General features: G+C 42.1%; 1 protein-coding gene across 1 annotated transcript in view; it reads left to right on the top strand.

Moving 5' to 3' along the window:
- Positions 1 to 23,629, top strand: part of hsdl2 (hydroxysteroid dehydrogenase like 2) — a 129,691-nt gene extending 106,062 nt beyond the window's left edge. Inside the window, exons 7-11 of the mRNA XM_043715880.1 lie at positions 6,838 to 7,032; positions 12,599 to 12,670; positions 14,977 to 15,123; positions 18,886 to 19,014; positions 22,994 to 23,629. Coding sequence (XP_043571815.1) covers positions 6,838 to 7,032; positions 12,599 to 12,670; positions 14,977 to 15,123; positions 18,886 to 19,014; positions 22,994 to 23,106 — 656 coding nt within the window. The 3' untranslated portion in view covers positions 23,107 to 23,629. The remainder of the gene's footprint in view (positions 1 to 6,837; positions 7,033 to 12,598; positions 12,671 to 14,976; positions 15,124 to 18,885; positions 19,015 to 22,993) is intronic.
- Positions 23,630 to 24,763: the final 1,134 nt, after the last annotated feature.

Genomic DNA, 24,763 nt, shown 5'->3' with positions numbered 1-24,763 from the left:
TCTATCCACCTGTGCAGCAACCTTCGGGGTACAATGGACCTGCACTCCCAGATCTCTCTGCCCATCAACTTACCCCAAGGCTCTTCCGTTCATTGTATAATTTGCTCTAGAATTAGTCTTGCCTAAATGCATCACCTCACATTTGTCTGGATTGAACTCCATCTTCCATTTCTCCGCCCAACTCTCCAGTCTATCTATATTCTCCTGTATCCTTTGACAGTCCCTTATGCTTTCTGCTACTCCACCAATCTTCATGTCATCTGCAAACTTGCTGATCATACCAACGGTGCCCTCTTCTAGATCATTTATGTATATCACAAACAACAGTGGCCCCACTGCTGACTCCCGGGGAACACCACTGGTCACCTTCCTCCATTTCGAGAAATTCTCTTCAACTACTACTCTCTGTCTCCTGTTGCTCAACCAGTTCTTTATCCACCTAGCTCGAACACCCTGCACACCATGTGACTTCACTTTCTATATTAGTTTACCATGGGGAACCTTATCAAACGCCTTACTAAAGTCCATGTATATGACATCAACAGCCCTTCCTTCATCTATCAACTTGGTCACTTCCTCAAAGAACTGTATTAAGTTGGTAAGGCACGATCTCCACCGCACAAAACCATGTTGCCTATCACTGATAAGCCCATTCTTTTCTAAATATAAATAGATCTTATCCCTCAGTACCCTCTCCAGCAACTTTCCCACCACTAACGTCAGGCCACTGGTCTGTAGTTACCCGGAATATCTCTATTACTCTTCTTGTACAGGGGTTCAACATGCAATCTTTCAGTCCTAAGGCACCTCGCCTGTGTTTAAGGATGCCACAAAGATATCTGTCAGGGCCCCAGCTATTTCCTCTTTCACCTCCCTCAGCAACACGGGATAGATCCCATCCGGTCCTGGGGATTTGTCCACCTTAATAACCTCTTGCCTACCCAACACATCTTCCCTACTTATGTCAACATGATCCAGACTAATCAAATTTCTATTTCTAATCTCAACATTCATCATGTTCCTCTCCCCAGTGAACACTGATGCAGAATCTCACCCAATCTCTCAGATTCGACACACAGATCCTTTAGTGGACCAATCCTTTCTCTAGTTACCCGCTTGCTTCTTATATAAGAATAAAATGCTTTGGGATTCTCCTTAATTCTACTTGCTAAGACTATTTCATGACCCCTTTTAGCCCGCTTGATTCCTTGGTTAAGACTGGTCCTACTCTTCTGACATTCCTCCTGTTCTTAGTTGCCTAGACCTTATGTGCGCTTCACTTTTCCTCTTGGCTAGTTTGAGGGCGTGATTACACATCATGGACTGCATGGAGTCAAGAAAGCAGCTCGCAATCTCTTTCTTAAGGGTAATTGTGGATGGAGAATAAATGGTAGCCCAGCTAGTCATGATCACATTTCTCGATCACAGGCCAATGGCTAAAGGAGGACTGTAATTTAGAACTTTTAACTTTATTTCTTATTTTCTACTTTACTCTGAGAAGAACTGTAATGTTGAACTTGTAACATATTTCTTTCTTTTTCTACTTTTGACCTAAGATGTTGTACCGAGATACCTTGCACCTAAAATGGCACTGTGAATGGCGACATTGAAACTTTTCATTGTACTCCTGTACCCCTGTGCTTGAGTACATGAGACAATAAAACCTCATTAGAATTCCATTTTTGCCAAATGACTAGAAAAGTATATAAGGCAAAAAGAAACAAAAGGATATTCTGGCAGAGCTAGGTGAAATAGACTGGGTGAAGGCTCATGTGGAGCATAAATACGGCCATAGATCTGTTGGACGGAATGGCCCATTTCTGTGCGGGGAAATTTTTTTTTATTTGTTCACAGGATGAAGCTATCACTGGCTGGGCCAGCATTTATTGCCCAATTAGGGCCAGCATCCCTAATTGTCCAGAGGGCAGTTAAGAGTCAACCACTTTGTTGAGGGTCTGGACTCACATGTCGGCCAGACCAGCTTTGGTCAGCAGTTTCCTTCCCGAAAGGACAGTAGTGAACCAGGTGGGTTTTCCCCAATAATCAATAATAATCTTTAGACTCTTAATTCCAGTTTTTAAATAAAAATTAATTCCAATTCCACCACCTGATATGGCAGGATTCAAACCCAGGTCCCCAGAACATTACCTGATTCTCAGCCTCCGTGCAGACGCAGTGAGGCATTCTCCTGCTCTGGCTTGGTGGCTTTCCCACCTGGCGTGGACTGGGCTTGGAAGGACTGTTATTCTTTTGGAATTTTTATTTCTCCATTTTGTAATTTAGTCCTGGACTTTTTATTTCTATATTTTCTAATGTTTTTTTCCCTCTAAGAACTTGTACTGAAGAAACTGTATCTTTGTAAGGTGGCACTGTAAATAGTGACTTGTAAACTTTTCACTGTAGTCATCTGAGTACATGTGATAATAAAACTAATTTAATAAAACCATGGTTAAAGATGAATTATAGTGACATGTTTCGGAGATTCTTTGAAACATCTTGAAGAGGCGCAGGAAGCAAAAAGACCGTTGTTACATAAAATCTCACAATTCAGATAGTGGACTGACAGCCATCCAATCCCTAAGGTTCTGAGGGGATGTTTCTTCTTGTGGGGGAATCTAGACTCGGAGTCCCAGTTTTAAAAGGATGTGACTGCAACACAAGATGGAAATGGAGAGGAATTTCTTCGCACAAGTGTTGTTAGTTTTGGGAATTATGTACCCAAGAGAACAGTGGAAGCTGGGTCATTGAATATACTCAAAGCTAAACAAATTGCTGGGGAAACTCAGCAAGTCTGGCATCATCTGTGGAGACAGATACAGAGTTAATATTACAAATCCAGTGACCCTTCTTCAGAATGGGGGTCAAGGGTTATGTGGGACAGGCAGGGAAGTGGAGTTAAAGCCATTGTCATGATCTTATTGGAGGCAGCAGGCATTGTGGGTTGAATAGTCTGCTCCTGCTGTTGTTTCTTTTGATTACTGCACCAGCAGAAGGTGTGTTATTCACCTCTAGCACCTACATTGGCTGTGGTTGAACTACCATTGATTCACACTAAGGTTCGTTGCAAGACCATGTCTAGCATTCATTTGGATGCAGCAGCTGCAACAAAACTTGAGAGGCTCAACACCAGGCGGGATGAAGCAAACTGCTCAATGAACTCAAAACAAGGCCCTCCATGAATCTCCTATCCAACCTCTTGGTCAGTTGTGCACACTGATGCCACAATGTGTGTATTATCTACAGAATGCACTCAACAGCTCAACCGTGACCATGCCAACTTTTGCCTCCAATCCTGTGACATCCTCCATTGAGGAGGTCCTGAACAGAGCATCTAATGTTTGAAGAAAGTGACACCCAAATGGTTTCCTGGTCTTTGGCTTGTTTTGGTTTCCTGTCAAAGCATCTCTCAGTCATGTTTTATATCAATTAGTGGAGTGGTTGAACATTATTAACATCTTCAGAGTTGTCAAATATTGACTGAGCATTCCGGTTTAGTTGCCGTATTGCATTCAGCTCAAATATGTTTCCAATTTATTACTGAGCCGTATTCTTGGACACCTGTAACCTTAGTGAATGTTTTCATAGAAAAACTGGAAGATTAGCTGAGGGTTCCTCCTTTTCTCTGGTGTTTGACATTACATGAAGTTAACCAAGTTAACTGGTCATGATTAAATAGCGTGCAGTCCTTTTAGAAGTGATTGTTGTTTCAACAGAATTTGCATTGCCATGGTAAAATCAAGGTGTCCATAATATTTATAATTCAAATTCCTAAATCCTATTGTGTTTAGATGAATGGATGTTGAAAGGAGGATCATGTGGAGCATGAATACAGTCTGTTTCTCAGATGACATGTTAAATTCAGGACCCCCAGTGTCTGCTCAGATAGCTATTAAAAACCATGCAACATATTGAAAGAGGTTGAGGGTGCTGTAATCATTCCTCAACCAACATGGATAAAAACAAATGATCTGATTAATGTGTTGTTGTCTGTGGGAACATGCTATGCACATATCGGACGTTACATTTTCACCACTCCATGAGTGACAACACTTCGAAAGATATTTTATTGGATATAAAGTGCTTTGTTGTAAAATGTACTATAGATCTCCTCGCTTAATGTTTAGGTTGTGTTCCTGAGAAGCACTACTGTAAGTGAAACATAGGTTCCCAAAGGAATCAATGTTAAAATCGAAGTCAGGTTCCTTGGGAAATCTCCTTGCCCCGAAAAGTCAAAGACCTGGTTGAAATTATGTATTATGAAAGTACATTCCCAGCTGAAATACCACACACTCTGAATGTAGCAGAAATGCAAATGTATAGTTGGTAGGCTGATAGCTTCCCTTGCTGTCTCCATAGAAATAAGCTCACTGCTATACTGGGCATCAGAAGCTCATATTTTCTCTCATTCTTCCTCGCTCATTCTCTGTCTTCTCCCCCACTCCTTTACAATCTGTCTGTCTTTCCTTTGTTAGTTCTGGGTTTGTCTCTGTCTCTCCTTTTCAATTCTCGGCGTCTGTCTCTCACTCGCTCTCTCTCTCTCCTTCTCTTTCAACTCTGGCTTTCTTTACAAACAGCAAACAGAACTCCATGCGATGAATCAATGCACGTCATTACAGGATTGAACATTGACATAAATATGTGCTCGTGCATTGCGAGGAAACAGGATATGAAGATACTAAAAAAATGAAAAGGTTAATTGAGGAAATATCAAATGAGGCCAATCTAAAATAGAAGTCATTTTCCTTTCTGTTAAGGTGAATTTGATTTTGAAAATATTCTTCGATTTTCACATGCCACGTGAACCACCTGATATTCAGACAAACAGTGAAACAAATGTTGACAACAGATTGAAGGGTCATGTTGTTCAGTGTGACCCTTGCATCTTAAGTGTGAATCAGTGCTGCTTTTTTTAAAATCAGGCTCACATCTGCAAAAATGCAAATGTTAGATTCTCTTTGAACATTCTATCATTAGGTTTGTGCTACTCAATCTTTTGAAGCCAGTTGTTCATTTGTATAAGGCACAACTCATGAGTGTGATAGAATGTCCTGTTATTTCAGCTCGAACTGCACTGTGTAGTGTTTCCACCTGGATGTTGATTTTTCTCAGCAAGAAAATATCCAAAGGGATCTGACTCTGGCTTTAACATTATTCCTTTGGGAACTTGTGTTTCACTTAATCTCATTTGACCTGAAGTAATGTTTTTCAGGAATGCAACCTCAACTTTAAGTGAGGACGACATATAATGCACTTTACAACCACTGAGTATCTCAAAGTGCTTCATGTCCATTGAGATACTGTTTGAATTGCAGTCATTCTTAGAACTGAGAAAATGCAGCAGCCAATATTTGCACTGCAAACTCCTACAAATGGCAATGTAATGATGACCAGGTGATCTCTTTTATTGGAATGTTCCCTCCTTGTCTGGATAAGTGCATTTCTAACCACATGTAGCTTCAAACACACTCAAGCTCAACATTATTCAGGTCAAAACATATGACAGACACGCTATCCATCACCTTCCACATTCAGTTCCCCCACCACTGCACACACTGGCAGCACTATACATCATTGACAAGATCCAAGTCTTTTTCACTCAAACTTGCAACCGCCACCATCAGCAGAACGTGGTAAGAGTTGGAAGTAATTGCAAGTGGGATCCTGTCCCCACTAATGTAAATTCCAGCCAGAAATGAAGGTTAGAAGCACTATCACATTCTCTCCATCAAATGCTGTGACTTCCTGCCTAACAGCACTGTGGGGGCATCTTTGTTACACAGACAGCAGAAGTTAAAGAAGGTTGACTCAATGAGAACTGCATGTTGAATGTTGATCTTGCTCATGTTATGCATAACCCTGGATTAACTTTTTAATAAATAGCACATGCCTGTCTGCTTTAAAGAGAAGCATTTTACAAGTGTATGCCTTACTCCAAATGTCAGACTTTGCATGAAATATTGCAGATCACAACCGAACAATCTTTGGAAAATCTACATATGAAAAGAGAAAGAGAAGTAGATATTTCCTGTTGTATTTATAACTTTGAGTTAATTGGGGTGTGTTCTGCTATAACAAAGACAGTACCCAGACAAGTCCCAATTGAGAAAGATGTCCTCAATAATTATTCCCAAAGGTATTTATCAGCTTTTGCACAGAACTACAGAAGAAAGGCTTGCATCGTGTGGTACTTTTCACATCTTGCAATGGCCCATGAAATACTTGATTGAATGCATTCCGTGCTATAGCATTGGGAAACATGCTGTACAATTAGCAGACAGCAATGTCCCACACAGACAGTGATATAATTGTAACCAACTAAATTATTGTTAATGATAACTTGAGGTTATCATGGGGAGAGCACCTCTGCTCCCATTCAGTGAGGACTGTACCACCGCAGAGATGACAAGAATGGCAAGCAAGATGGCTGGGGATCTGTGATACACCCCGGAACCCTGTGGTCCAATGATATCCTGGCTGATGGTTACTCTGTTTTGCTCATGGGTAACCTGTAAGTTTCTGGGAGCGAAGTACTGTCACATCTCTGAGACCTGTGATGATCTTAGTCTGCAACGAAAAGGAACAAAATTAAGTTGATACAAAAACAGAAATTGCTGGAGAAACTCAAGCATCTGTGGAAAGAAAGAGTTCATGTTTTGAGTCCAGTCTTCATCTGCTTTCTTCCCACAGATGCTGCAGGACCTGCTGAGTTTTTCCAGCAGTTTCTGTTTTTGTTTCAGATTTCCAGCATTCCATAATTCTTTGTTTTGTAAAAATTAATCTGTTATCTGTTTTATAATCATATTGCACGTTGACCCCTTTTTTGTCTGGAACCTCCAGCAATACACACAGCTGCCATGGATATGCTTGGAGGATCGGGTGTGAGCAGTCAGTGCAGGAAGCCTGAAATCATGGCTGATGCTGCCTATGCCATTTTCTCCAAGCCAAAGACATTTACTGGCAACTTTATCATCGATGAAGAACTCCTTAAAGAGGAAGGAATCAAGGACTTTGATATCTATGCTGTTGATCCAGGTATGTATGAGATTCTTGTGGTATCTAACACATTCCAAGTAGATTGGCTTGCAATACTGGCCATAGGCAATTGTCAAAATGAATTAGTTTTTCAACACAGGCGTAATAAATACTGAGGGTAGATTGAGCATTGAGTGGGTTCCATAGGAGGGAGTAATTTTGAGAAGAATCATTTTGGTAACAGTGATAAGAATGTTCTCTCCTGGTTTAGAGCTTAGTGCAGAGGAGTTGGTTTGCTGCTGTTAACCCAGACACACTGAGCTGAAATTATCACTGAACATGAGCAGACTTGAATTTTTTGGTTTTTAAGGGATCGTTGGAGCATGGAATGCTTGGGCCATCATTTGAAAGGGATTGTGTGTTACATATGGAAAATGCAACATAGGTGAATCACTTTCAGATTGCTGAGCCCAACATCCAGCCCATATACAATGAACTGATTGGCTTCTCCTCTGTGTTGTAAACCATAAGAAGTGAAAGAGACTAAGTGAGGGAAATCCAGAGATTGGAACCCAGGCAACTGATGCTGCAGCTGCCAATAAAGGAGTGATTAAAATTGGGGAATGCATACGAGACAAGAATTGAAGATCTTGGAGGATTGAGCAGGAATTAGAGGAGTGGAGACGTGAGGAAGCTGAACACAAGGACATAAATTTTAACATTGAGGCATTGTTGAAAGGCTTATGAGCTACTCTAGGGCTTCAGCATAAAAATCATGACCTTGTGCAGTAGTGCTGAGGGAGTGCTGCATAGCCAGATGTGCCATCTTTCAAATGAGATGTTAAACCCTTGGCACTATCTTTCTGCCTGCTCAGATCAATATAAAAGATTCCATGGAAGTGATTCAAAAGAGTGTGTAGGCCACTATGTATCTTTGTATTGACAATGTGAAAAAGGATTAAATGGCCATGACCACATTTCTGTTTGAGGGCTAATATTGTGTGTAAATTATTTGTACAGATTGGAACAGAATCCAGATGGATAGAGGTAAAAGTGGAGAAGATGACACTGATAGGAATAGTCCATTTGTCCTCCAACAGGAACTAGACTGTGGGACTGAGAATAAATTAGGAGATTATGAGACCTGTATAAAAGGCAGTATATTAATTATGGGTGACTTGAACCATCATGCAGATTCGGATGGACAGATTGGCGGAGGGAGCCAGAGAAAGAATTCATAAAGTGCAGTCAAGACATTTCCAAGGATAATCGTGACAAACATGACATTACAACACGGGGTGAAGGACAAGTGCTTTCACTGCCATTGGAGAACCAAAGGACTATTCCTGTCGGTGTCACCTTCTCCACATTTCCAACAGGAACTATACTGTGGGGCTAATGTTTCCTTCATTATAGCAGTGACACTTCAGAAGTAGTTCTTCTGCTGTCAAGCACTTGAGGATGTCCAATGGTAGCGAAGAGCACTTGTTAGCATAAGCAGAATTTTTTCTTTCTTAGTCAGACTTTCTTGCATTTACCTTGTCTAAGTCCTGTTAGAATTTTATAGATCTCAAAGAGATTCTCCATCACCCCTTCACCCCATTTCCTAAAGCTCAGTGAATATAGTCCGAGCTGATCCAGTCTCTCTTCACACATCAGTCATGTTTGTCACTGTTATCCTCTGATTAATTCATTAATCTGTGTTCATGCCATTAATTAATTTACTTTGACCTGAATACTGTGCATATTCAAGAACCATTAACTTGACCTTTTTACCATTTTCTCTCCCCTTCCACCTCATCTTGTGCCATTTTGCTATTTCTCTGTCCCTTCCCATTCCAGTGAGGACATCATGATCTAAATAGCTGCCTTGTAATGCTGGCATATCCTCTTGCTTTGTCAACATGTACGTACACTCTCCCAATCCTTCCCCTCCCACCCCTATAACCACCCCCACCATTAGCTGAAAGCCTTTTCGACACTGTAGTTATTTGATTTGACAGGATACTGTTCCCAGTATGGTTCAAGTGAAGCCTGTTCCGTCAGAATGGCTCCTTTTTATACACGTACTGGTGCCAGTGCCCCATAAGCTGAAAGCCATTCCACCCATGCCAGTATTTGAGCCATGCATTTAACTTTATTTACCTTCTGATAATTTGCCCATGGGAGATTCCACTTCTCAATTTTGCTCAAAACTGTTCACATTCTTTCAGCAGAGCCACATTCCTGGTCATATCAATGTAGCTGAGTGTAGCTGACAAGAGCTGAACCCCTCTGCTCCCTATCCCCAATGGAATATCCTTAATCCTGACACTAAGCGGGCATCACAGCCTTCAGACTTCTGCTCCCTGCTGCAGAGGACAGTATCGATCCTCCCAATTGTATGGTCCTTTTACAACAATTTACTGTATTCCTATTTCCTCCCGCCACTTGAATGGCTTCCTGCATCAATGGTCCTGCATCTGCAAACTTGCATGTCACACCTTCCTGTTCATGATTACAGACCAGTTTTGAATTACTTGGTCTGAAGTCTGTGACCGCCCTCTGGAACAAAGGATCTAGGTAGCTTTCCTTTTCCCTAATGTGATGCACTGCCTTCAGCTCAGACTGCAGCTCCTGAACTTGGGTCCAAAGTTCCTCAAGCTGCAAACACTTAGTACAGATGTATTCTCTCTGGTTCATGTTGGTGTCCAGTAGCTTCCACATGTCACAGCCACAATGCATCATCCATCCTGCCATCATGCTTATCTGATTTAGTTTATAAATTAATGACACTAAATTCCCTATTCTTTACAAAGTATTCTTATGATCTTTTGTTTTTGTGAAATTAAACATTTTTGAAATTAAATTAAAAAATTTAAAATTAAAAGTTTAAAAATTAAAATCTTATAGTTAGGCCACTATTATTAAGAGAAGAGAAAAGAAAGCACTGGAGACCTTTTCACAAATTAAGGCCTTACTTTTATGACAAAGATTATTCACCAATCCCACTCAGCAATCAACTTGTTTCCCTGCACTCAAGTCACACTGTGGTTTGTGACATTCTCTGCTGATAATCTCACTGCAGGTCAGCCTCTTGATCTACATTTTTTATCCTCCCTGACTTGCCTCGCACACTGGAGAGTTTACTTTTTGCAGGAGAGTCACAGAGTTATGCAGCATGGAAACAAATCTTTTGGTCTAACTTGTCCATGCCAACCAGACATCCTAAACTGATTTAGTCCCATTTCCAGTATTTGACTCATATCCCTCTAAACCTTTCTTATTCATGTACCCATCTGGATGCTTTTTAAATGTTGTAATTGTACCAGCCTTCACCACTTCCTCTGGTTAAATCACGTCTGTTCTCCTTTTGCACTGAAATTCCACTTTGAACCTAATTCCAACACTACACTCACCCAGGCTTCATCCCACTCCATCAAAGTCTCACTGACAGTGTGCTTTGCTCTCAAGTGGTTGGTGGCTCATAGTCATACAGTCATAGAGATGTACAGCATGGAAACAGACCCTTCAGTCCAACCTGTCCATGCCGACCTATGCCCTCTAGTTCTTGGCTCCCCAACCCCAGGGAAAATACTTTGCCTATTTACCCTATCCATGCCCCTCATAATTTTGTAAACCTCCATAAGGTCACCCCTCAGCCTCCGACACTCCAGGGAAAACAGCCCCAGCCTGTTCAGCCTCTCCGTATAGCTCAAATCCTCCATCCCTGGCAACATCCTTGTAAATCTTTTCTGAACCCTTTCAAGTTTCAAAACATCTTTCTGATAGGAAGGAGATCAAAATTGCACGCAATATTCCAACAGTGGCCTAACCATTGTCCTGTACCCAGTACTCTGACCACTAAAGGAAAGCATACCAAATGCCTTCTTCACTAACCTATCTATCTGCGACTCCACTTTCAAGGAGCTATGAACCTGCACCCCAAGGTCTCTTGGTTCAGCAACACTGCCTAGGACCTTACCATTTCGTGTATAAGTCCTGCTAAGATTTGGTTTCCCAAAATGCAGCACCTCGCATTTATCTGAATTAAACTCCATTGCCACTTCTCAGCTGCCCACCTGGTCTTGTTGTAATCTGAGGTAATCCTCTTTGCTGTCCACTACACCTCCAATTTTGGTGTCATCTGCAAACTTACTAACTGTGCCTCTTATGCTCGCATCCAAATCATTTATGTAAATAACAAAAAGTAGAGGACCCAGCACCGATCCTTGCGGCACTCCACTGGTCACAGGCCTCCAGTCTGAAAAAAACCCTCCACCACTACCCTCTGTCTTCTACCTTTGAGCCAGTTCTGTATCCAAATGGTTAGTTCTCCCTGTATTCCATGAGATCTAACCTTGCTAATCAGTTTCCATGGGGAACCTTGTCGATTACCTGACTGAAGTCCATATAGATCACATCTACTGCTCTGCCCTCCTCAATCCTCTTTGTTACTTCTTCAAAAACCTCAATGAAGTTTGTGAGGCATGATTTCCCACGCACAAAGCCATGTTGACTATCCCTAATCAGTCCTTGCCTTTCCAAATACATGTACATCCTGTTCCTCAGGATTCCCTCCAACAACTTGCCCACCACAGATGTCAGGCTCACTGGTCCATAGTTCCCTCGCTTGTCCTTACCACCCTTCTTAAACAGTGGCACCACGCTAGCCAACCTCCAGTCTTCCGGCACCTCACCTGTGATGATCGATGATACAAATATATCAGCAAGGGGGCCCAGCAATCATTTCCCTAACTTCCCACAGAGTTCTCAGGTATACCTGATCAGATCCTGGGGATTTATCCACCTTCAACCGTTTCAAGACATCCAGCAAAGGCCGCCTTGCTGATCTTTGCGGGGCCCTATTCTCTCCCTAGTTACCCTTTTGTCCTTAATGTATTTGTAAAAACCCTTTGGATTCTCCTTAATTCTATTTGTCAAAGCTATCTCATGTCCCCTTTTAGCCCTCCTGATTTCCCTCTTAAGTATACTCCTACTTCCTTTATACTCTTCTAAGGATTCACTCGATCTATCCTGTCTATACCTGACATATGCTTTCTTTTCTTTCTTAACCAAACCCTCAATTTCTTTAGTCATCCAGCATTCCCTATACCTACCAGCCTTTCCTTTCACCCTGACAGGAATATACTTTTTCTGGATTCTTGTTTCCAGTCATGGAATGGTTATGGAGCAGAGCTGAAATGAAAGGAAGTCTTAAAACTTTCCTCAGGCTCCTTTAAGAAGTCTTTAAGCCTAAAACATAAGTCAAGTACTGCAGGTGTTGGAATTCTGAAATGAAAACATAAAATTCTGGAAAATTTAGATATGATCTGTGGATAGAGAAACAGAATTAATGTTTCAGGTCACTGATCTTTCTCAGAATGAATACATTAACTCTTGTTTCTCTCTCCACTGTTGCTGAATATTAGCATCATTATTTCACCTTAAGTCTTTAATGGGCAGAATTTATAAACTCTGTTAATTCTGTCACAGAACACTTGAATAACCGAAAGGTAAAACTGAAATTGCTGGAGAAACTCAGCAGGTCTGGCAGCATCTGTGGAGGGAAAGTCGAGTTAACATTTGTGGTCCAGTGATCCTTCTTCAGAATGACCGATGAATAATCTATGCTGTTTCGTTACAGGGCACCCTCTACTTCCAGATTTCTTTTTAGACGAGGAACCAGCGGCACTTGCCAAGAAGATGCAGGATCATGGTGAGTTTTTCCTTAGTTTTCAGCATACAGTATCAAGAGAGATGGAATTCACATTAATATCTCATGGAATTGAAACCAGTTGTTCCAGTTTAAATCTGGTTGAAACCAAAGTTAAAAATTCTAAATTTGAAAAACGGCCTGTCAGTCAGGAGCTAAATGCTTGATTGTATGTATGCAGATATTCTTCGCAGTTGAAGTTAATATGTGGAACTTGCTTCTTCATTTTGAATCTTTTTGTTAGTATCCTGAGCAATATTCCAACCATCAGATTAGGTTAAATAATTGAAGGCGTTGCACCTGTCAACGACAAAGGTCTGGAATTTCCTCATACCAGCTCTGATTGCCATGTGTCGTTTCTTGGCTAACAGTTAGGGCTTCTTCTACTCACCCAACCAAGGAGTGGTTCACGCCAATGGGCCCAGACCTTTAGGATAGAGTTAATATAGGCACAAGGGATAACTTGACAGTGAATTTGGTGGAAGCTAGGTTTAATCCTGAAGCCTGAGGAAGGACTTATTCATACTCCTCTCAGAGTCATTAGAACGTATTTCCTCCTCCCCAGGCCAGCCATTTCCATCACTCTGTTAATATTTAGCGTGAACCTTCAAACAGATGATTCATGGCCACTCAACTATGTTCTTGAAATGTTCAGAAATTGGGTAACATAGCTAATCTATCACACAGCTTGAGATACATTACTTGTCTTATTGATCCAAACTTATTTTGCATTGCTGGTAATGGTTTTAATTTCTCAGTCGAACCTAATGGTACAAACTGTATGGTGATAGCCCCTCATTAAATCATACAGCACAAAGGAGACCATTGGACCCATCATGCTTATGAGAGTTTTTCTTTAATACTTTAATCTTTGTACATGTCATTGACATAGCCAGGATTCATTATCCATCCCTAATGGTCTTTGAGAGAGTGGAGGTAAGCTCCCTTTAGAATCGCTACAATCTATGTAGTGCAGGAACACTCTTGGTGCTGTTTGAAAGGAAGGTCCAGGATTTTGACCCAATGACAGTGAAGGAACAGCAGTATAGTTCCAAATCAGGATTGTGTGTGGCTTGGATAGAAACTTATAAGTGGGGGTGTTGCCATGCATCAGGTGCTGTTGTCCTTCCATGTGATTCAGGTCAAGCATTTGGAAAGTGGTGCCAAAGGAGTCTTGATGAATTGTTGCAGTCTACTTTAAATGCACAATCAGATTTTTTTGCCCCTCTCCTGTTCTTTCCCCAAAGCTCTTCAAGCAGATATTCAATCTCCTTTGCAAGTTCCTATTGAATCTACCCTTCAGAGTGTGCATTTTAGATCATTGTAATTTTCTTCATCTGGAGTTCTCTGCCTGAATGCAAGTCTGACCCACAGCCCCAAAACCTCCGCCACGGGTAGAGCAAGAGGACAGATTCCAACTCGACCCCATCCGGAGCAAGGATCAAACCTCATACATTTGGCACCGATTTAATCTTAATTGCGCAGCCGACAGAGCCATTGCGCCCACCCCCCACTACGTTCCATGCATGTGTTAGGCTGAAACTATAGATAGTGATGATAGAGGCTTCAACTTCCTTTCCATCCCACAATAGAGTAGGAATCTTTCCTGTCCTTACTGTCTGCCATGTGTCTGTGTTGAAGTGGTTTTCCGGTTGATCCATGTCCTGTTTGGCCATGTAAAGAATGCACTTTCCTTGCTCATCCAGTCCTGGAGTGAGGCTTGAACCCAGAGCTTCTGACACGGAATCAGGCATACTACCCACTGCACCATAAGACTTCCATGTTCATGCATGCTGTGTTAAAATAAATTTTCCGTAGCTGCTTCCGGGCCTATTTCCAAAATACCTTCAATGTATGTCTTCTGGTTGTCAACCTTTCTAAAACAAAATAATTTTGCCTTTGCAGCTCCTTGAAAGCCCTTTATAACTTTGACCATCTTTGAATTTCCCCTTAAGCTCTATCTGTTCCAAGAAGAATGCTCTCATTTTCTCTAACATCACCACCAAACTGCAGTCTCTCACCCCTGGAACCATTCTGTCTAAGTTCCCTTTAGCACTCGGTTCAAGGCTTTGCTTTTCTTTCCTGTAATGTGGTGCCTAATGTTGTAAAGAGTATACCAGCTGGTGCCTAACCATTGTTTAGCAAAGGTTTAGTTTCATGTCACTTGCTCTTGTACCTCTATTAGCAGAACTAAGAATCCTGCCTGGCTTTGTTTTTTTATTAGTTTGTCCTGTCACTTTGCCAGGCTTTTACGTGTACCAGTGATGTGACTCTGAATGTCTAGACCATTATTGAGTATTTCCTTTCAGGAGCTAGTCCCAAGTTTCAAGCAGGAAAGGAGCAGGCTTCATCGGCAACTGAGGGACCTGTTGCTGAAACGTTCAAGGCTATCGAGGGAGCAATCACTGCTGACGTGGTGAAATCGACTGGAGGCATCTATCAGTTTGAATTGTCTGGTAAAGTTACTTCTGTAAAATTGATGAGTTTAGGCTGAATGCTGGAAGTAAATTTAGATCTTGGTTCCAATAGTTCACAGTTTAAAAATTCACACCAAAGACTCTTCAACCCCCTTGTGTTTTGACATCAAGATAAGCTTCTCCAAACACCAATCTTGATTTTAAAAAAGATTACACTTCTTTTATGAGGTATGGGAGTTACTGGCTAGGGCAGCATTTACTACGTGTCCTTAGTTTCCATTGAAAAGGTGGTGGTGAGCTGCCTCCTTGAGACACCATCGGGAGGGAGTTCCAAGATTTTGACTCAGTGACACTGAAGGAATGACAATACCAGTCCAAGTCAGGGTGTGAGAGACTTAGAGGGAGCTTGGTTTTCCCTTGCATCCGATGCCCTTGTCTTTCTAGGTGATAGAGGCTGAGGGTTTCACAGGTGGGCGGCACGGTGGCACAGTGGTTAGCACTGCTGTCTCACAGCGCCTGAGACCCGGGTTCAATTCCCGCCTCAGGCGACTGACTGTGTGGAGTTTGCACATTCTCCCCGTGTCTTCGTGGGTTTCCTCCGGGTGCTCCGGTTTCCTCCCACAGTCCAAAGATGTGCAGGTCAGGTGAATTGACCATGTTAAATTGCCCGTAGTGTTAGGTAATGGGTAAATATAGGGTATGGGTGGGTTGCGCTTCGGCGGGTCGGTGTGGACTTGTTGAGCCGAAGGTCCTGTTTCCACACTGTAATGTAATCTAATCTAATCTAACTTTGGTGAGTTGATCCAGTGCCACTTTGTAGATGGTACACACTACTGCTACTGAGAGTTGGTGGTGGAGAGAGTGGATGTTTGTGGATGTGGCACCAATCAAGTGACCTGCTTTGTCCTGGATGGTGTCAAGCTTCTTGAATGTTATTGGAGCTGCACTCATCCCGGCAGGTTTTTTAAAAAAATTAATTCGTGGGATGTGGGTGTCGCTGGCTAGGCCAGCATTTATTGCTCGTCCTTAATTGCCCAGTGGGAGTCACATATAGGCCAGACCAAGTAAAGATGGCAGTTTCCTTACCTAAAGGACATTAGTGAACCAGATGGGATTTTCCTGACAATCGTCTAATAATGGTCATTATTAGACTCTTATTTCCAGATCTGTCATGGAGACATTTGAACTCAGGTCCCCTTGAGTCATTAGGTTAGTGTCAAGATTAGAGTGGTGCTGGAAAAGCACAGCAGGCCAGGCAGCATCCTGATGAAGGGCTTTTGCCTGAAACATCGATTTTCCTGCTCCTCAGATGCTGCCTGACCTACTGTGTGTTTCCAGCACCACTCTAACCTTGACTCTAATCTCCAGCATCTGCAGTACCCACCTCCACCTTATTGGATTAGTGGTCTACTGATAAAACCAGTAGGCCATCGCCTCCCCAAGTGAGGAATATTCCATCACTGAGCTGACTTGAGATGATAAAGCTTTAACCCTTTCACCCCTGGACCCTGCAATTTGTTTTTCCTTACTGGATATGTAGCTAACTTTTCGATTTAAAGTGCTTATTGAATCTAATGCCAAGACCCTTTAAGGCATTTTATTCCAAATTGTCATAACTCACTGCATCAATCTCTGATTTTTTTTGACAATTGAAAGTGCCATCTCTGGAAATAGCTGGGAACTTTGCGGAATTCAGTGCTATTATTGTGCCACAGAGCCTTAGACTACCATAGAAGCCGTACAACATGGGAACAATCCCTTCAATCCAACTTGTCAATACCAACCAAGTTTCCCAAACTTAATTAGTCCGTTTGCATGTGTTTGGCCCATATCCCTCTAAATCTTTGCAATCCATGTGTCTGTCCAAATGTCTTTTAAATGTGTGACTCTACCTGCACATACCATTTCATCTGGCAGTTCATTCCACTCTGTGTGAAAAAGTTACCATTCAGGTCCCTTTTAAATCTTTCTCCTGTAACCTTCAAAATGTTGTCTAGTTTTGAACTTCCCTACCCTAGGGAAAAGACCTTTGCTATTCACCTTAGCTTTGCCCCTCATATTAAGGGGCGGCACGGTGGCTCAGTGGTTAGCACTAGGTACCTGGGTTCGATTCCTACCCCGGGCGACTGTCTGTGTGGAGTTTGCACATTCTCCCTGTGCCTGCGTGGATTTTTCAAATCCGGTCTACTCCCACCGTCCAAAGATGTGCAGGGCTGGTGAATTGGCTGTGCTAAATTGCCCATAGTGATAGATGCATTAGTCAGGATAAATATAGGCTAGGGGAATGGGTCTGGGTCGGTTACTCTTTGGAGGGTCGGTGTGGACTTGTTGGGTCAAACGGTCTCTTCCAGACTGTAGAGAATCTAATCTAATCTAATTTTATACACCTTCATAAGGTCATCCCTCAAGCTGTTCTGCTCCAGTGAAACAAATCCCAGTCTATCCAGTCTATTTTTATATCTCAAATCCTCCAGACCCAGCAACATCCTCGTAAATCTTTTCAGAACCTTCTCTAATTTAATAATATCCTTCCTGTAGCAGGCCAACCAGAACAGTACACAGTACTCCAAAAGTGGCCTCACCCACATACCTCGCATTTATCCAAATTAAATTCCATTTGCCATTCTTCAGTCCATTGACCTAATTGATCAAAATCCCTTTGTAATCTGAGATAACCTTCTTTACGTTCACTATACGATCCATTTTGGTGTCAATCACAAACTTACTAACCATGCTTCCTAAATTTTCATCCAAATAATTTACATGAATGACAATAGAGTCCCTACAGTGTGGAAGCAGGGCCTTCAGCCCCAACAAGTCAACAACAACCCTCCAAAGAGTCAGATCCATTCCCCTACCCTATATTTACCCCTGACTAATGCAGCTAAGATACCTGAACACTATGGCCAATTTAGTATGGCCAATTCACCTAACTTGCATATTTTGTTTTGGATTGTGGGAAGAAACCAGAACACCTGGAGGAAACCCACACAGACACGGGGAGAATGTGCATACTCCACACAGAAAGTCAGCTGAGGCTAGAATTGAACCCGGGTCCTTGGCGCTGTGAGGCAGCAGTGCTAACCACTGAGCCACCGCGCTGCCCTGCATGTGGTGGCTCAGTTGACAAACAACACTGGACCCAGCCCTGCAGAACAGCACTGGTCACAGGCCTCCAGTCCAAAAAACAATCCTCCACCAGCACCCTCTCTCAATCCTACTGTCAACCCAATTTTGTATCCAATTGGCAAGCTCTCCTTGAATCCCATGCGATCTAACTTTACTAACAAGCCTACCATGCGGAACCTTGTCAAAAACTTTTCTAAAGTCCACATAGGTAATGTGTACCACTGTCCCTCATATATGCTTTTAGTCATGTCCTCAAAAAAAGCTCCATTAAGTTTGTGAGACATTATTTTCCATGCACAAAGCTAGAAATATAATGGCTTCACTTGTAAGGTTATAGGTTACTGCACTCCCCCCTCATGACTGAACCTTGATCAACAAACTGGTGTTCTACTGTAGCATGATCTGTTAGCACATGGAAATTTGTATAACACAGGTTTTTCTCAGACCCCAGAATTGTCAATCTGCAAATGGGCCCAAAGGCTCCCTTCACCCACTCACTTTGACTCTCGGTAATGAGACACCAAAAGGTTGTAAAGAAACTTTCTAATAATTGTTGAAACATTTTTCTTCTGCTTTAACTTAAGTGGATGGCTTTTACTGATAATGTGCAGTTTCATACTGAACTGCTCTCATTTGCCCTTTGAATTGCATCTTCATGATTTGCTTAAACAGGTGATCACCCAGGAACCTGGTACATGGATCTGAAGAATGACAGTGGCAGCATTGGACATGGAAGTTTCCCAGGGAAGGTTGATGTGCAGATGAGCATGAGTAGTGAGGACTTTGTGAAAATGTTTACAGGTGAGCTTTAATAGGAACATGGATGGGCTCTTGAGCCTGTTCCTCCTCTCAGTTCGATCATGATTCAACTGATTTCAACTTCCCTCTTTAGTTGCCTTGGATACCTTTGTCTGTCATCAACAACAACAACTTGCATTTATGTAGCCTCTTTAATACAATAGAAGATACAAGATGCTGTGCAGGAACATTGGCCAGCAAAATTTGTCACCAAACCACATAATGAAAGTTTGGACCGATGAGCTTTACAGTGTAGTACGGAAGGAGACCACTTAGCCCATTGTGTCCACATCAGTGTGTTTTTGGAGTTATCTGAATGATTCCATAGCTCTGTCAATGCTTCCCTATGAATTGTTGATATTAAATCTGCTTCTGGTACCCATTTGAGGCAGCGCACTCCAGATCACAACTTACCTGTGGTTCCTGGCAATGCATCTATTTGAAAAAAAGACTGAGCATTTTAAGAGAGGCTAAAGTTGCTCAAAGCGAGAATCTTTGTATGGATTTGCTGTGATCCTTTTCCAAAACCTCTCTTGTCAACCAACTTTGCCTTTTGGGCAGCATGATGGCTCAGTGGTTAGCACTGCTGCCTCACAGCACCAGGGACCCAGGTTTGATTCCAGCCTCGGGCGACTGTCTCTGTAGAGTTTTCGTATTCTCCTTGTGTCTGTGTGGGTTTTCTTCAGGTGCGCCGGTTTCCTCCCACCGTCCAAAGATGTGCAGGTTAGGTGGATTAGCCATGGGAAACCCAGGGTTACAAGGATAGGATCGGGGGTGTGTGTCTGGATAGATGCCCGTCAGAGGGGTGGTGTGGACTCAATGGGCTTAATAGTCTTCCACACTGTAGGGATTCTATGACTCTAAAGGAGGAGATTAATATTTGAAATCTGGTCTGAACAAAGGTTCATACAAGAGCACCAGCATGGACTAGTTGGGTCAAATGGCCTGTTTCTATGCTGTATTTTCTGTGTAAGACATGTTTTCTTTTGTGCTAAATGGTCCAGTTAATATAAACCTCATATCCTATTTACTATGGTTTTGATTTCTCTGTATTGATTGTAGCCTTTCAGAAATGATAACATCAAGAGCTTCTGCTCTTTACCTGTTGTATGTGCACTTTAAGCTTCAGTCATGTCCCTCTGGGTGGAGGAAGAGTGAGAAAAGTCTTACCTGTACTAATATTCTCGAAAGTGAGAACATGAGTGGAATGCTTGGAGTGGAAGAGATTTTTTTGTCACAGACCTGAGAAACATAGCTGTGGAAACATGCTGTGGTGTGGGAAAAGCGAAGGTATTAAAACATAAAACAAAGGAAACCTCCTTCTACAACAATTTATCTTTAGATATTAAGATACAAAATGGTTAAATGCACTTCATAAAAGTGATTCTCAAACAAATAAGCCACCGAGCCACATGAGGAGGCAAGGGGAAGATGAGAAAAAGTGTGATCAAAGAAGTCTATTTTAAGCAACATTCTGCAAGGAGAGAGATTTAGTGAGCGAATTCCAGGGCTCAAGGCCGCCACAGTTAAAGAAACACTGTCAATGTTACATTGACTAAAATTGAATTCTAAATGGCCAAAATGGCAGGAGAGCTGATATATCACAGACCATTTGATTTGATTTACTATTGTCACGTTTACCTAGGTACAGTGAAAAGTTTTGTTTTGTGTGCAGTACAGGCAAATGATACAATACAAAGTGCATTAGGGTAATAGAACAGAGCGCAGAATACAATATTATGGCTGCAGCGAAGATGCACAAAGAGCGAAACCAACATTTAAATTTTAAAATTTGAGAGGTCCTTTCAGAAGTCTGATAACAGCGGGGAAGAAGTTGTTCTTGAATCTCTTGGTAAGTTGGTGGAAGCTTTTGTACATTCTGCCTAATAGGAGAGGTTGGAAGAGATTATAACCGGGTCGGTAGGGGTCTTTGATGATATTGGCTGCCTTCCTGAGGCAGTGAGAAGTTTTGATGGAGTCACTGGGTGGAAGGCTAGTTTGTGTGATGGACTGGCTGCATTCACAACTGTCTGTAGTTTCTTATGGTCCTGGGCAGAGCATCGCCATATTAAGCTGTGATGCATTTGGATAGAATGCTTTCCATGTGCATCTATAAAATTGTTAAGAGTCTTTACAGACATGCCAAATTTCTTTAGCCTCCTGAGGATCGAGAAGCACTATTGTGCTTTTAGAAATAGAATAAGTTATCAAGATGGAGTGTGGCTAGTCCATGGAGGAATTTGCAAATGAAGAGACAAATTTTAAAATCAAGGCCTTGTTTAATTTGCATTGAAAATATCGGTTGGCAAGAACAGGGATAACAGGTGATTGGCACTTGATGCTGTTTAGGATATGGGCTACAGAGTTTTGGATGAGGTGAAATTGGTGTTAGATGGAAGAGCAGCTAACACGGAGCTTGTAGTAATTAAATCCAGAGATAACCAAGGCAAGGATGAGAGTTTCAATAGCACATGAACTGAGACAGGGTGAAGTCAGCCAATGTTACAGAGATGGGAATTGGAGCGCTTATTAGTGATGTGGCTATGTCATCAAAAGCTCATCTCTGGGTGATATACCACACACCAAGATGACAGATGCCTGCCTAAGCCTCAAACTATTGCTGAGGAGAGCGAGGGAACAGGATTTATACCAGATACCAGAGATAATGACTTCAATCTGCCCAAGATTTAGCTGGTACTTAATTAACATTCTTGAGGTATAGAATTGAAAAGCAGAGAGGTTATTGCAAAACTTGTATGGAGCCTTAGTTAGACCACACATGGTTGTTACATATGGAGTATTGTGCATGGTTGCACAGTAGGAGTATGGCACGTGAAGGAAATGTTGAAAATATTCACAAAGATATTGTCAGAACTGAGGAATTCCAACTATCAGGAAATGTTGGGTTTACATGAGATGCTTATCTATAGAAATGAGATTGTTTAAATATGATTTCTTGGAGCTCAGTTCTAAAAAATGAAATTACATACCAAGATGGAGAAAGTCAGCTCCATTTCATTTTCCTCACATCTGACCATTGCCCTAGTACCCACCCCAGACCCAAGTAAAGCCCCCGCTAGCCCTACTGCCCTTGTGCCTCGAGAGCTTGAAGTGGCCAGGATTGGCCATTTAAGGCCCTGAATCTTGCTCTATAAAAATGTTGGATATTGCAAGATTGAGAAACTTGTTTTCTTTTTAATCTTCATTGAAAAGCTGGGAAGGCAAGGGCTGGGAGAGCATGTCATTCGCTGGGTGTCCTATGCACATCATGGTTTTCGCTTCAAAAGAAGTTAGGACCCCCACCAGCTCTCTCTCCCACTCCACCTGGCCTCCATAACGTGTTACTGTCAGCCACCCCTGACTCCCAAACTCTTGGCTCCCCTTCTGAAACCCCAAAGCTTACCCCTTTACCCCTGTGTCATGCCCATATCTTTTTCTTTCTGGGACTCCAGCAGTGCCCATGGCTGAGTTTTGGCTCTGCTGGGATAGCCAGTTTGAAGAGTGATTCATGATAGTAGGAGTTCCACTGAAGAGCAGATGTCTGACCCTCAGCCCATTAAGAGTACATTGTGGCTGCGAGTGGTCTTGTTTCAAGGCACTGGGTTTTGAACTGACTTTGCTTCCAACCTCCTCCAAACCCCACTGTCAAATCCAGCCCGACGTTTCGATTTGAGGTTGATCACAAGTTGGAGCCTTAAACAGAAGGTATTGATGAATAAATCAGTTAAGAAGAAACAGTTTTACCCAGAGTGGTGAGAATTTGGAACTCACGACCACATCAAGCAGTTGAGGCAATTAAGAGAGGTACATTTAACAAAAAGCTGAATAACCACACAAAGGAGAAAGAAATGGCAGTGAATGTTGTCAGGAGAAGATGAAAGAAGGGAGGGGGAGGTAAATGAGTAGCATAAACCCTGGCAGGCAGAAACCTTTTTTACTATGTAAGAATAGTTTACTATATTTGTTTACTGCTCTGTTTCAGGTAAGGTGAAACCCACCATGGCGTTCATGTCTGGCAAGTTGAAGATTAAAGGAGACATGTCACTAGCCATCAAACTGGAGAAGCTGATGACCCAATTCAAAGCCAAACTGTAACCAGCAGGGAATTCAGTTTCTTTCATTATCAATGCGGAATGCAATAGCCTTACAAATACAAATTTTTATATCTACCTGCATGAATTCGCAATTTGCCATTTGATTCCTGCCCATTTATTTCTTCCAATTATTGAGCACCAGTCATTCTGCTCAAAGCATTTAACTTCATGGTAAAGTAAATAAAATTCTGAATTTTTGAAATGAATTGTTTAGCATCACTCCCAAAACAATCCTGACTGAGAGTTCTCGTTGGCTGTGCACCATCCAAAGTCATGTCTGATTTAGTGCAGGATGCCAAAGGACTGTTTGGAGATGAGGGGATTAAGGTTGTTTATGATGGATGCCTGTCTTTGTTAAAATTGCCTTTGTTCAATCAGTCAGACAAGTCTGAGTTCATTGCTGTTTTAGGGCCGACGAGTAACTGTATTTTAAGAAACACAATTTCATTTTATGAATTGTCATACATTATTGTCATGAAGTCAATACAGATATTGATAAAACATTAAATTTAATTAATATCACACAAGAATGATTGTTATTTATTTGTAATTGATGTACCTTGATTTGTTTTGGAGCAGTGTCTCCTTTTTGCACATTGTAGGAGAGTCCAGCTTTTGATCCTGGCTGTGACTGCAAATGCTTTTGTTGTGTTATGTAGACCATGGCTCCTCGGGTCTGCTCTACCAGCAGTAGTTATGAAGTGCAGGCTCTTGAACCTACTGTGTTTTTTTTGTAAGTTCACTATTGTCTTTGAGAACCTGAAAACCTCATTGAAAATGAGTGGAAAACTTCTCACATGACCTAACTTGCAATCCCTGATACTGTTCCTAGAACAAAGAAAATTACAGCACAGAAACACAGGCCCTTTGGTCCTCTAAGCCTGCACTGATTCAGGTCCTCGATCTAAACCTGTCACCTATTTTCTAAGGATCTGTATCCCTTTGCTCCGTGCCCATTCATGTATCGTCTAGGTACATCTTAAATGATACTATCGTGCCCGCCTCTACCATTCTCTACTGGCAATGCATCCCAGGCACACCCCCACCATCACACCCCAACCTTCCATGCATATCTCCTTAAACTTTTCCCCTCTCGCCTTTAACTCATGACCCCTAGAAATTAAGTCCCCCACTCTGGGGGAAAAAGCTTCTTGCTATCCGCCCTGTCTATACCTCTCATGATTTTGTCGACCTCAATCAGGTCCCCCCTCAACCTCCGTCTTTCTAATGAAACTAATCCCAGTCTACTCAATCTCTCTTCACAGCTAGCACCCTCCATACCAGGCAACATCCTGGTGAACCTCCTCTGCACCCTCTCCAAAGCATCTATATCCTTCTGGTAACGCGGCAACAAGAACTGTACGCAGTATTCCAAATGTGGCCTAATCAAAGTCCTACACAACTGTAACATGATCTGCCAGCTCTTGGCCTCGATACCCCATCCGATGAAGGAAAGCATGCCGTATGCCTTCTTGACCACTCGATCAACCTGCGTTGCCACCTTCAGGGTACAATAGACCTGAACACCCAGATCTCTCTATATATCATTTTTCCTCAGGACTTTTCCATTTGCCATATAGTTCACTTTTGAATTGGATCTCCCAAAATGCATCACCTCACATTTGCCTGGATTGAACGCTATCTGCCATTTCTCCGCT

Source organism: Chiloscyllium plagiosum, chromosome 2, assembly GCF_004010195.1.
Source record: "Chiloscyllium plagiosum isolate BGI_BamShark_2017 chromosome 2, ASM401019v2, whole genome shotgun sequence".
NCBI lineage: Eukaryota > Metazoa > Chordata > Chondrichthyes > Orectolobiformes > Hemiscylliidae > Chiloscyllium > Chiloscyllium plagiosum.
Note: the sequence above shows the minus strand (reverse complement) of the source record. Positions and strands in the feature narration are given on the sequence as shown.